The sequence below is a fragment of the Nanorana parkeri genome, unplaced genomic scaffold, assembly GCF_000935625.1.
Source record: "Nanorana parkeri isolate BGI_ZX_2015 unplaced genomic scaffold, ASM93562v1 scaffold224, whole genome shotgun sequence".
NCBI lineage: Eukaryota > Metazoa > Chordata > Amphibia > Anura > Dicroglossidae > Nanorana > Nanorana parkeri.
The window spans coordinates 1,440,794-1,455,238 of NW_017306492.1; the positions used below are offsets into that span (position 1 = coordinate 1,440,794).

Sequence of the window (14,445 nt, forward strand, 5' to 3'; positions counted from 1 at the left end):
GGCTAGCGCTCTGATGCCGTCCAGGGAGCCGCTCTGGGTGCTCTGTCAGCCGATCGGAAGGCATTATGGCAAGGATGATGAAGAGCCGCTCAGCTATGAGATCTACCACCGAACTAGGTCTTATTTTCGGGGTAGGTCTTACTTTCGGGGAAACACGGTAGTTCCTTTTGCGCCCGAGGCAAGAACAGAAAATTGTGCCCCCCAACAGACGTGTGTGGTATGTGACATCATGCGCCCCACCTCCAGGATGGTGGCGCGCATGCGCAGAATGCGCTGGTGGCCAAATCCAAAAAAAGCATAAAAATGTGTTTTGTTTAACGAAACCTAATGAAAACATTTTTTGTTCCCGTTCATTTTGTCCAAAACAAATGTTTAGTCTTTGCACATATCTAGTAATATGTGTGCATAAGTGTGTGTATAGGGGGAGTGTTTTTTTTGGGGGGGGGGATTACTGTTGGGTGGCTTGAGGGAAATATTAGGGGTCTAAACAGATCCCTGACATTTCCCTTTTGAAATAGAAAAAGAGATTGAGGACACCGAGTCCTCTGCCCATACAGGTGGGGGAGAGCAGCAGGGATCCAAGGAGAAACTGGAGCCTGTGCCGCTCTTCTTCTCCCTGCCGAGCCGCGGCTGTGATGGCCGACTGGCTCCCCTGTTGCCAATGGCACCCTGTGCTCACCATAGCAGCAGGGGCGAGGGGGCTCAGCCAGGCCGGCCCTGGCTGCGCCCCTACTGTGCTGCGTCTGAGGCGAGTGCCTCACTCGCCCCATAGTAGCTACGGCCCTGTCTCACACATACATACAATGCAGCCCTCCTCCCTTTCACACATATACAATAAAGTCCCCTTCCTAATACATACATACAATACATACATACAATACAGGCATCTGCCCCATTCTTCTTTACACATACATAAAATACAGTCCATCTGTCCCCCCTTCCACATATAGACAAGGCAGCCCCCCACCACAGTAACTTGCCACAGTCCTGAAAATGCAGCCATGGGTGGGCAAGGAACAGGAAGTATCCTTGTGTAGGTGTCGTGTTCAGAGGGGGATTGGTTAACTATGGGTGGCACAGTGAAAGCCGGCCTTCACTGTGCATGGCACCACATGATGGCACCCCCTCATGAAAACACTAGCACCCTAGCATCCTCCTGCCAACTTTATAGCTATTGCTCATTAGCATCTGTCTCTTCAATATTTTTTCATGTGCCCCTGAGATTCACTGCTCTATTCCATGTTACATCTGCCATGGATGTCACGTTTTTCCTTATTCTCTTGTGTTGACATCACACACAGCAAACCCTGGCAAGATAAGAACATCAGTGCAATAGAAAGACAAGCTGACCTGAAAATCTCATTATGGAATCTGAAATATTGAAATATTCAAATATATAAATGTAAGAAATAAGAAGTAGGGAAGAGAGAGGAATAGAAGAGTCATAGGAAGCAGGGTGAAATGGAAGAGGGCGCGGTAGGAGATTTGAAACAAGGTTTAGGGCTAGTTCACACCAGAACTGCATCAGAACTCCGTGCTCCTGCGCAACTGCAGTGCAATGCATTTTGTGTGTTTTTACTGCACTTGCATGTGTTTATGATGCATTTTGATGCGTTCCGTTGCAATCATGTGCAGCTAAAATGTGACAAGCAGGATTTTTTCTGACTGCATCAGAACTGACTGCACTGGTGTGAACAGAGCACCAGAAATCCCATTAGAAAGCAGTGTGATGCGATTTTGATGCAGCTGCCAAGCTGAATGGACTGCATCAGAACTGCATCTGGTGTGAACAAGCCCTTATGCAACTGTAATGAAGAAGTTTGTAAGGGAGAGTAAAAAAAAGATTTACTTGAATACCTGAATGCATTTTAAGGAATACAAATGATGTACAGTATATAGTTTGAAGTTATTTTTTTAAATAATTTGAACTGACTGCAGTGTTTTTGTCTCCTTTACAAGTATCTAACAATGTTCATTTTCTTTTTTAATTGTAGGTAGAGGATTAAAGGTGAGTGACAACTTCTCTACTTCTGATTTTGTCCTGTTCTCTGTTGACCCATTGGGTGGGCACTGACGAAATAAAACCAGTGCATGTACACTGGAGGTACAATATCTCAGCACTCAGCCAAGACTATGCACTGTACAGTACACCGCATGCGCTGCTACCAGTGTACAGTAAAAAAAAAAATTGCTTGGCAGTAAGTAAAAACGTTTTGTGGGCAGAAGTGGCTTGTAAAGTTTTTTCTACTAAAATACCCTACTTGCTGGCAATTTGTTTTCAAAGTTTAGTTCTGCTTTCATACAGCCCCTAACCCAAATTCTTATTCAATGGCACTTTTACTGAATGACAGTTGTATGACATTCATAACTGTTTGTCTTAAAAAAGACAAATAGGATACCTTTTATATTAAAATGTTTACTAGGGTTCCTTTTTTAAACAGGACTTCAGAATGCACACTGGGCAGTCAGTGTGCCTGAGAATGACTGTCAAATGCACCTTGTGATAGCTGTGAACCACTAGTAGCATTTGCGAACATTCAGCCCAATCAAGAAGGAGGAAGCTCCCCTTCTTCCCTTGTGAATGGGCTGAATGTTTCTAAACAAAGCAGAAAGAAGGATCGTGGCAGATAAGGTAACGGAGGGAGGTCTTAAAGTGCCACTGACCACCTATAAAGATGGGATTTTTTTTAAGGTGGGGGGGTTAAAGTAAAACAGTGCAAGTGACCACCGATGGTTGTGTGATTTTTTGGGGAGGGGCATTAAAGTGCCATTGACCACCAATGATTAGAGGATTATTTTAAAAGGTGCCCAACTGACCACCAATGATTGTAAAGAGGGTAAACAAATTAAAGGATAATGTAAGCAACCCTAGATCTTTTATCATATATATATATCACCGAATAAGCTCCATTAGTCTCAAAAATAATTATGGAAAATGAATTTGGGTACAGTGTTGCATGACCAAGTAGTTGTCAAACTATCACAGTAATTAAAAAATGGCCTGGTAATGATGGTACTGTTTGCTTAGTATATATTTATAGCACCAGTTAGATCATTTGTTGAATGTTTATTTTTTCTTCTTGCCTATTATGTATATTGGTGTATATTACATTTTAACTACAGTTCATTGCATTTCTTTTCATATCTTTTCATATAGGGTCAAAAGGGAGAGCCTGGGGATGTGCCTGCTGTAAGTTTTCTTTTTATAACGTGAATGCGCATGCATGGGAGCCTCCACACCCGCTGATTATCTGATGGAGGTACCCGTGCAGGGGGTAGGGGGAAGAGCTAAGGGGGGACCCACAAGAAAACATGGAACTGAAGTATTAAATAAAAACAAAAAAAACTAAGTTTGGCATAAATGCAGTCTTCCATTAGTAAAAAAATAAAATAATAAAAATAAAGGTTTAACTTTTACACTGATTTTGCAGCAAGTATCATTGCAGTAGAATTTTTGGTTTTGAATTTGACTTAATCTTAGATGTATCTATTTTACAATAGTAAAACTGATATATACAGAACTTTGCTGATGAATGTAGTGGCCCCTCATATTATATTTATTTTTGCAGCATTTTTTGTTTTTCTCAGAAGCCTTTAGCATGAAATAAGTGGGAAAGTTTTGTGCTGGAGTGGACAGCATATGGTTGGCTGCAGATGGATGTCTTCTGTGTCACAGCCAAGAAAATGCATCTGCCAAGCCAGATTCTAAGTAAATAGAACTACTGATTCCCAGGATTGCGCATTTGTTTAGGGAGTGCTATAACATGGTTTCCAACGGCAGCCATGTAACTTAGAAACACTCCTGGAGAGTTTCTATATGATCATTACCACTGCCAACCTAATTGCATGGATATCGCGTCATTAGTCGAAGAACACCATTTTCATGTCCATACATGTCTGTTTAGTTATTTTTCAGAGACTTCCTTTTATGCAGCCACAAAGCACATACTTTCCTTCTCTCAGATACATTTCACATATACAATAGAGTTGATTTACAAGCTATTAATCATGTTCCCATAGCATAATAAATGAGGTGAAGGTGTGCTCACTTTAAATACTTTAAAAATCATGTTTAGAATTAAAAATGTTTTTTTAATATTGCTTTTCTTTTTTATTTACTAAGGACCTATTCAAAATTTTTTTGTGTTGTTGAGGTGTCTAAGCACACACGTGCTAACAGGTGTCATGTCATGGACATGACCTATTTTTTCAATGCAGCACAGCAGAACGCATGGCATGTGCACTGGAGTGCTGATTCAAAACTGTTACACAGTGCGTTGCAGTCAAAATGAATGCCTTTGCAATGCACTGCATTCACATAACCCTGCATTGAGTTAGCACATGATAAAATGTTTCCACAATGCAAAAAGTTTTTAACCGAAGTAGCTAAACAAATTTGTTTTTTTTTCTGTCTAACATAACAGCATGCTGGGGACCCCTTTTGCCCTGTTTTGTTTATGACCCTGCCCATTTGCACCTTTGCCTTTTTCGCGAGTTGCAGAACGATTTGCTTTTATGAATTTCGCCCTCATACACCCGTGCATTTTAGGTGTTCTCAAATGGATGAATGCATTATTATAGCCAATGGTACTGGTCACATTTTTGCATTTTCCCCCCAGCATTTTTCAAAAGTCAAGCACTTTCATTTTCATTTTATCAACACTTGCATTTTCAGGCAATCTAAATATAGGAAAAACGCCTTCTTCCATGTAAAACACATGCAACAATGCTTGTAAAAAAAAAAGGGGGGGGGGTGTTTTGTTTTTAAACAAATGCATTTTAAATTGCACAGAGCAAACCATTGTTTAGTGATTACCCTCTATGGAAGAGGTCTTTATTTATTTGAATTTCTTAGTGTAGTTTATCTTTTTTGTTCTTCCCTTTCCTCCACTCACCTCTCATTCACTCCTCTTTCCTCCATTCCCTTTTCCCCTCTGCTTCACTCCCCTCTTCTTCCCCCTCCTCCACTCCCCTCTTTTCCCCTCTCATTCACTGCTCTTTCCTCCATTCCCTTTTCCTCTCTCCTTCACTCCCCTCTTCTTCCCCCTCCTCCACTCCCCTCTTTTCCCCTCTCATTCACTGCTCTTTCCTCCATTCCCTTTTCCTCTCTCCTTCACTCCCCTCTTCTTCCCCCTCCTCCACTCCCCTCTTTTCCCCTCTCCTCCACTCCCCTTCCCTCCATTCCCTTTTCCCCTCTTCTCCACTCCCCTCTTATTCCCCCTTCCACTCCCCTCTTCTTCCCTGCCCTCCACTCTCCTTTTCTCTGTACACATTTTTTGATTAGTTATCACTGTATAGATTCTTGAGTTGGTGATTATTACTATTTTGCTGATCGCTTAGTAATAATATCTGATATGTAACAAAGTTAATGTGCTGTCTCCTTCATCTTAGGTATCTGGGATACGTGGCCGGCCAGGACCTGCTGTAAGTTTTTCCTTTTAAGAGAAAAATAAAACAAACCTTAAGCCTACCTTTGTGTCGCAGACACGTATAGCCAAATCCAAATCCTAACATAATGGTTTATAAACCGATAAAATACAAGTTAAAGATTTAACATTTTGAATCAAGCTTGACTAGGTAAAAATAATTCATATAGGAAACTAGAACAAACAACGCAAGTAAGTCTGTAAGTACAGTGACTATAAGTAGATAAGAAATTGGGAACAGATAACCAGAAAGTGATCAAAGGGAACTAAATGTTCCCTGCTCAAGTCAAGGAACCAAAATCTGTTTAAACTTACTCATCTTTGCCATGAACTGCAGATGTAAAATGCTACACGTGGAGCCTGTTAATGCATTTGTTCTGAAAGTCTGCCAGGAAAGCACATCTGATCTTCACTCAGATGATATGTATAACCTGGAGGCTATTGATATTTAATTAAAAATAGACATTCTCAGCTCCACCCAAACCTAGAACATGTTGCCTCATTGGGCAGCTAAGGTGTTCCAACAAGATCTGAAGGCAGTATGTTTCTACCCAGGATAATATTTAAGCCTTGTGGCATTTCTAGCAGATGTGTAACAAGTTTCATAAAACATATGTTAATAAAGTAAACACTCATATCTATAAAATACATAATAAAATCATAATGACAACAATGATAAACAAGATTACTCTAGAATATAACAAATTGTGTTTTAATAATGGAACTTTCTTTGTGTAAAGAAAATGTGTTTCATTGCAATGCTGTTTATATTTAACAGGGACCTCCTGGATCACAAGGACTTAGAGGAGACAGAGGACCAAAGGGGAGACCTGTAAGCTGACATAATACATGAATACATATTTATTTTTGTTTTTTAAAATGCAGATATGCTGAACAATATCTAATTGCTCTCTTACCAAATTGAAAGTTTAATTTAGGGTGACCAAACAATCCTGATATTAGAAGACTTTTGTGTACATATAAATAAACATATTCATAGTTTTAAACGTTGCCTAAATGTGTCCTAAGACAGGCACAGCAGTGTGAGGCTTATTAAAAGTATTGCCTAATAAGCAGTGACGTACCGTGCCTTCTGTGCTGGGTGATGCATCTCCCAGCATGCTGAAGCTCCGCCCCTACCCTGTTGAAGCCCCGCCCCATCATGCGGAAGCCCCACCCCAGCTCTGTAACCAAGTTGTATGGGGAGGAGGAAGGGAGGAGACAGGGAGGAGCAAGATCAATGGCCTCAGTGGGTTTTGTTTTCTTTTTTTTTGATTGGACAGTTTGGACCAATGGCGCTTTGCAATTGGTCCAAGCCATCCACAGAGCTCACACCTCTAACACAGAGTAGAGGCTGTGACAGCTCTTGCCTCTTCAAGTTAGGTTACACAAGCAGTGGGGAAGCCCCCTGCTGTGTAACCTAACTACCTGTCAAAAGTCGGATGCAGCGCTGCCTGTAATTAACAGGCAGCGCTCCGTCCATGAACGGTTACACAGCGGGGAGGATGTCCCTGCTGTGTAACCTGTAACAAGCCGCACTGAATGGAGAAAAAGCTGCCAGCTTCAGACTTGAAGCTGACACCTTTTTTCTTCATAACACTAGGTGAGGCTCTGCCTCACCTGCCTCCACTGACCGCACGTCCCTATTAATAATTCATTTTCTTCTACATTCTCACTTAAAGCAGAATGGGGTGTCAGATCAGTGGGGTTTATGACTTACATTGGCTAAACATAAATCAGAGAGGGTTGTTAGTAATAGCTATACAAGCAATCACATTGGACCAAGTTTTCTGACCAAAAATGTCCATAATTAAATCCCTTGATAATTGGCTACGGGTCTCTTCACACCATATCATTGTGTGCAGTACCGTGCACTAGGTGCATTGTGTTATCATTCAATTGAATGACACCCTAATGCACCTCCTGTTGGCACTGCAATATTTCACAAATAAAAGTTTATCTCTTATTCACCCTTAGTTAACTTGAAATAGTTTTTTTTTTAAATTAACTCTTACATACCCTTCTTCTATTAGCTAGTTTTTGCAGTTTTTTTTGCCATGTAGGCCTTATACACATGGGCATAAGGCCTTAGGCAGCTATGTGAATAACCCTCTAAGTCCTAATGATGGGCATTTTTCAGTGTTTAATATAAAAAAGCAGTTCTGGCTGTAATATTCATCTCCTCCCTGGTGCAACCTCCTGCAGTACCTCTTCTTTATCACACGATGTTCTTAGTCTGAGCTGAGCCTGTAGTCTGAGCTGAGCCTGCAGTTGAGTTTTGACTATAGTTCTATCAACTTGGCAGCTGAAGTGCTGTTAAATACCCAATATAACCATAGATTTTCATGGTCCACATACATCTCTTCTAGTTGCCTGGCTTTCTAGTCTGTGGCCAAAATGGCAGCTTATGCTTCACAAGAGCTGATGCTGCAAGCATGCAGGATTCTTAGAAAAGAAGGGTTGATATCTGTTTCACATGGGCCATATTAAAGATCAGCCCAACAATAAAGATGTTTCATGTCCTTTCTCCCCATTTCCCTTCTCAAAGTATGCTTGTTAGTGTTACCTATAAAGCAGGGGTCTCAAAGTACTGGCCAGCAGGCCAACTCTGGCCTACAAATCGGTACTTTGTGGCACGCAGCCAGCTGACAAGTCAGGCACACAGTCACGGACCACTTACCTGACTTGCAGGAGCAGCTACACGGTTTGCAACTCTGTCGGATGCAGATCGCATAGCTGCTCCTGTCAGCTTGGGCAATCACTAGTTTCTTGTCAGAATGCTGACAACTCTGAGCTCCGGCCAAAAGGGTGGATTATTATGATCTGCACTAGACCTTACTAATCAACCACTGGATCACCAGGGACCGTGCCTCCTCACCTCCACCCTTAAAGAATGTAAGCAGGTGAGGGGGCTCGCGGGGGAAGGGGGAAAGTATTATTTTTTGTGTGTGGGGGAGGGTTGTAATGGGGGAGTGTATTACTGTATGTGTGTGGGGGGAACTTGGAACGAGGAGGGAGTGTATTCTTTTATGTGTGCAAAGGAGCTTGGAACAGGGGAGGTAATTATTGTATGTGTGATGTGTGCGGGGAGGCTTGGAACGAAGGAGTCTATTACTGCTCACTGTGTGCTTCAGCATGTGCTGACCATGCTCTGTAATTTTACGTGGCCTACCACTTTGTTGCTGTTGTTCCCAGTTGCTTCCACTTTGTTATAATACCACTAACAGTTGACCGTGGAATATTTAGTCCTGAGAGCGACCACTTCTTCAAATGTTTGTAGAAGCAGTCTATGTCTGCTTAAGTGCTTGATTTTATATATCTGTGGCCATGTAGGTGATTGGAACACCTTCATCCAATGATTTGGAGGGGTGCCCCAATACTTTTGGCAATATAGTGTATATCCTTTGCACAAAATTAATTGTAATTGAATTTTTGATTGCGTATAGACCCTTTAATTGTTTTGTTCTATAAACTATTGCTTGACAGAGTATGACAAGAGGACAGGAGATTGGAGTTCGGCTTTGGCTATTGCACAGAGAGAAAACCCAAATATTAAATGATACGATGGTTGAACCCCTATATTTAGCACTTAATTTCAGTCAGAATTCAACAGAACTATTAAGAGTATATTTTTACACATCAGAAAGTATGCCTAAGTCTTAAAAACCTCGTCTGATTACCAGTGTTGGTATGTGTAGTACATAAAACTAATACATTTTTTCTTTTGAAGCCATATGGATGGCTTCTGGAGACACTTGGCAAATGGTTTTGGCCCCTGCCAAGCAACTTTAGTAGCAATGGCGTAGCTGAGTGGCCCAGTACACATGTGCGCAGCCAGGGGGCAATGTTGTCAAGTATGGCTAAAACATTACTTGTAAAGTATGGGTCAGGGTTGGGTTGGGGCCACCTATTTATTAAATTGCCTGTAGGGAAAACAAAAAGAAGTGGGTAAACTGCTTGTATGATTCCAGCAGAACACAATGAGTTGAGAGTAGATGTATTTTGTATGATATGTATTTTGTTTAATACATAAAAGTTAGCAAGGATACCACTGTTGTTTCTGCTCATGAGAGCTAAATAGCCTCGATCTGTGTATAGAATCTGCTAAAAGAATGCTCAAAGCTTTATTAAATAACCCTACAGGCACAGCTAAAGAATGGGTGATTATAGCTAGTTTTATCCATTTGCATTTGCTTCCAATCAACACTGGATGTCAGTGCAGCTTCACAGGACTACTGAATGTTTATGAGCCCTTGGAAAAACATTTGATGGGAATAGTTTGATGATACTTTGATGCTATGATTAAAATCTACTTCTCTGTATTTATTGTGGCTCATCACAAAAATCATTGTCGGAGTAATGTTTCACAATAAGTTTTTTACAGGCAAACTAAACAAAAGAGTTGCAACATTAGGAACTCCATTCTTGATGCTTGTTTAGACAATTGCATGGAACTATATAACCTACACTTTTTTGTTTTTGTTAGCATAATAAAAAGAAAAATCATTATGATGAATAAGGAAAAACATATATTCAATACACAAATAATTACAGTGGTTACCTTCAGGAATTATAGGCCAGCTATCTAGTGGAGTCATTACCTTGGACCTCTTGGCAGGTTGTGAACTAGTTAAACAACCTTTAGACAGCCGTTAAAAGCTATGAACACCACATCACCACCAATGTAAGAGTTAGTATATATTACATAAAAACTTCAATAAATGGCATTAAAAAATACACAACCAACAAACATTTGTACAACATAAAAAATGGTGCTTACAATATTATCAATAAATTAAATACATCTGTGTACATATAAAAGTGAGAGCCATGCAGATATATTCTGTTTTAATAGGACTTACCAGTATTTTGTTACCTTTTACAACCAAAGGATCCACTTTCCACCAGTTATTACATCAATACTTTAAGCCCATGGGGTGCTGATCTCTTGCCCAGCAGATTTACAGGATAATTTACCACATTTTTGAACATTCATTTACTACCTCCACCAATTTTAGATTTTGCCAAGATTTAGTCTGAACACCAGCTATGGTAGATGGCCCACAAATACTGCCAGACTCATTTCACTGTATTTGTTGGTAATGGGACCTGGCAATATATGAGTCACCACTGAAGTCAAGTGCGCATGAAGCAGGATATGCCACCATCTCTCCCTTGTGGCAGCAGAGATTTATCTGCATACAAAATATTAATGCTGATAACTGTGAAGAGTGTTTGTAAGTGCCTAGGATGTCCTCTCTATGTATTAGCAAAGGCAAATACAAATTTATATACTTCCTTGTGCATTTTTTACTTCTTGCAAACTAGACATGTTTCCTTTTTCACTTACCTTGTCCTTTAGCCAATTGATTCTGTAAAGAAGCAGTCACATTAATGGCTTCCATAGAATAGATAAGTCAGGTAAACTCTTTTTCTTTATTAAAAAATGTATTTATGCTCATCATGGGGTCTAATTAAATGGTTGGTCTGGTTGCAGATGAAGAGACAACTATTTTAGGGATTTAAATATTTCTGGAACTTTAAACTGGCCTCTGCCTTGTTGCTTTGGGTTATCACACATACAAATTTATATTTTGTCTTTTCTAACTTTTAATATGAATATTAAAATGTTGCATTTACTTTCCCAAAGGGTTCTCGGGGTCCTGGTGGAATTGATGGAGAACCTGGTATTCCTGGACATCCTGGTGAACCTGGACCTCCTGGAAATCCCTCCATTATCTATATAAAAATGTATATATATTTATATATTTATAAACTAATAAAAAATACAAAAGAAAGGAAATGGAATGTGTAAAACAATTTTAGGAAATGGATGTGTGATGCTGTGATATTTGGACTGTAAAGGTAGCAATATCCAAAAAGGACAATTTGTTAATGAAGACTATGCTGAATATAACTTGCTATCAAAGATTCACTATAACAAAAAATATATTGCGATACATTGGTGAGGTTAATATATTTATGGATAGCATTTGATATTTGGTTCTCTTTTTAAATTATTCACGATGCAAAATAAAGTTCATATAGCATAAATCCATTTATTAAAATGACATAAAACAATATAAAAGCGGTTCCACTCAGCTACTGAAGTGTTGCTGTTCCACTGAGCTCCTCTATTGGATTTTTCAAAAATTTGACGAAACGCGTCTGTTCAAGCCATACCCAGTTGCAGTTGTTTTTAGTGCCGTGTGCACTTTTATTCTGTGAATGGAACCACTTTTATATTGTTATATAAAATGTATTTTGTAACATTTAACTGTAATTGCTATATGACATCTTATCCACCTGGTGAAAAGAGGAGAAATGTTCAGAGAGAAGAATCTGATTATAATGTAAAGGAGGTATTGTGGAGAACCAAATAAATTATCAATTGAGCTTTTTTCTCTGACTTACTTACTAATATAAAAGCTTTTGTTTTGGATATCGGTTGACTACCCTTAAAGCTCTAACCTACTGCTTATACTCCTCGTGACTATACTATAAAGTAGGGATGCACTGATATTTTTATATGCACTGAGTATTTCTTTTTTTTCCCCGTACTCGATGATACCAAATACTGATACCGGAAGTCCCATTAAGGAAGCCGAACGGCATGTAAGGACTTGCCGTCCGACTTCCTGATTAGCCAGGAAGCCGGGCGATGTGTAATGACTTGCTCTCCAACTTTCCGATTAGCTGGGAAGCCGTCTCCATGCTCCCTCGTCACCAGGTGACAAGGAAGCATGGAGCCGGCTTTCTTGCCAATCAGGAAGCCGGGGGGTTGGTAATGACTCGCCGCCTGGCTTCCGCTGATTGAAGCCGGGTGGTGAGCCATTACACGGGGCCCAGCTTCCTGATTGGCTAGGAAGCCGGCTCCATGCTACCTCGTTCCCAAGTGACAAGGAAGCATAGAGCCGTCATCACGAGTCATCACACGCCGTCCCGCTTGCTGATACTGGAATTTCCTTTATCAGGCTAGGCATCGCAGGGGCGGAACTACCGGCGGTGCAACCGGTGCGGGGGCCCAGGGCAGTTGAGGGGCCCACTGAGGTCCGGTCCCCAACGTCTTCCAGTCTGTAGGGAGGGACACCAGCAGTGGGACTGAGCCGGTGCCCTTTGAAAACGGCCGCTGCAGCGGCGATCACTCTTCTCATTTAGAAGAGAGAGCTGAGAACAGTGATCGCCGCTCTCGATCAGTGAAGCCGGCATACAGTAGTGACAGCACATTCTTCTCCTCCTCAGCCACAGAGCGGCCAAGGGAAGAAGGATCTGTACAGCTGTCACTTTCAGGGGCGTAGACAAGGGGGGGATAGGGGGGTTCAACCCCCCCAGAGTGTCCTAGCTGTGGCATAGCGAGGGGGGGGGGCAGAGGGGGGCACGTGCTCTGGGCTTTAAATCATTCAGAGACGGGCATGGAACAAGCCCGTCTAAAGGGATGCCGGGGATATCCTGTTTGCTAAAACATCGGTGACGATGTTTTTCAGTGACGCAGATGTTTTATCAAACAGGACATCCCCGGCATCCCTTCAGTCATGCAATTGCTTTGCCTGGCCCTGGATGCTCTGTATATGCCTCAGTGCGGGCTCTGCCTTTCCAGTGACCAGGAGCAGAAGGGCTGCAGGAGTCAGAGCGGGCAATCGAGGTATGTGCCTTAAGTCACAATGTTTTAACCCTCTGTAACTGATGGAATTGTTCTGCATTTATGTATAAAGTATTGCAGCAGTGCAGAATGGCATCAGCTATAGAGGACTACAACTCCCAGCAATACTTTATACAGAAATGCAGAATGGTAACGGCTATAGAGGACTACAACGTCCAGCAGAACTTTATACGGCAATGCAGAATTGCAAACGCTGATGGGAGTTGCAGTCCTCCATAGCCAAAGCCATTCTCCATTGCCGTATAAAGTATTGCTGGGAGTTGTAGTCCTCTATAGCAGTGGTCCACAACCTTTTTGGAAACAGGACCGGTTTAGCTGAAATTTTTTTTCCATGAAGCAAGAGGGCGGGGGTGGGGGGGGGATGTGAGGGGAGAGGTAGTTTGGGGATGTTTCAAGCGCATTTATTGTACACTTTATTTCTATTATTACACTGTAATATATAATGAGATTATTATACAAGTAAAGATATTGCAGAATCAGTGGGAGTCCTGAGCTTGTTTTTCTGCTCTCAGGTGGCCATTGCAGGCTTTCAGGTGGTCAGTTGGCCAGTATGGGCATTGTAAGACCCAGGGGGGCCGGAAAAAAAATATTGCACCAGGGCCCTTTGATCCTTAGGTCCGCCACTGAGGCATTGGGAGAATTTAGGCAAGTATTTGCCCAAATACTCTGTATCGACACCAAGTACAAGTATTGGTATCGGTGAATCCCTACTATAAATAAGTGATAAGAGAGTCAAAAACAATGGTTTGATGTTACATGCTAACCTCCATACCACAATTTTCACACAAACTATTTCATGTTTAAAATTTTATAGCATTATAGTTTGTTACAAATGTTAATTCATGAATACATTTTGCTTTTTTAACAGCCACTTCAGTCTCAGATGCAAGGAGGCTTTGATGAAAAATCTGGACTTGGCTCCCAAATAGGACTAATGCCTAGTTCATTGGTAAGATTAACCCAGTCAGTCAATGTTCACAAACATATTTATTCACTAGATTTAACTTTATAACTTTTCTTTATGTACCAAGAATAAAATAAACACTGGCACTTAGCAATGTGTACCAGCAGTAACATCCTTCCATAGTTAGATTGCAGATAAAGTAGAACTACTGTTAATTATTTTCAGTTTTCTGAAGTCCTTAGAAATGGTTATCACTGGAGGGCATAAACAGATGTGGTATCAAATCCTGCCCTTCTAATGAATCAACTTTAACCACCCATAGACAAGTGATGTCTTCGCACTTATCTTTCTTTATTGTGGTCTGCATTGGAGAGTGTAGTGACTAGCCCCCTAGAGAGCCCTAAACTAATTGTACAGTTTAGTTCAGCTCAGCCAATTTTTTTATTTCACTCTCT

At 41.1% G+C, this 14,445-nt stretch overlaps 1 protein-coding gene across 1 annotated transcript in view; it reads left to right on the forward strand.

Annotated features, from left to right (window-relative positions):
* Nucleotides 1-14,445, forward strand: part of COL5A2 (collagen type V alpha 2 chain) — a 78,576-nt gene that overhangs the window by 8,167 nt on the left and 55,964 nt on the right. The window contains exons 3-9 of the mRNA XM_018556073.1: nt 1,995-2,008; nt 3,158-3,190; nt 5,392-5,424; nt 6,205-6,258; nt 11,077-11,177; nt 12,401-12,440; nt 13,955-14,035. Of these exons, the coding sequence (XP_018411575.1) occupies nt 1,995-2,008; nt 3,158-3,190; nt 5,392-5,424; nt 6,205-6,258; nt 11,077-11,177; nt 12,401-12,440; nt 13,955-14,035 (356 nt within the window). The remainder of the gene's footprint in view (nt 1-1,994; nt 2,009-3,157; nt 3,191-5,391; nt 5,425-6,204; nt 6,259-11,076; nt 11,178-12,400; nt 12,441-13,954; nt 14,036-14,445) is intronic.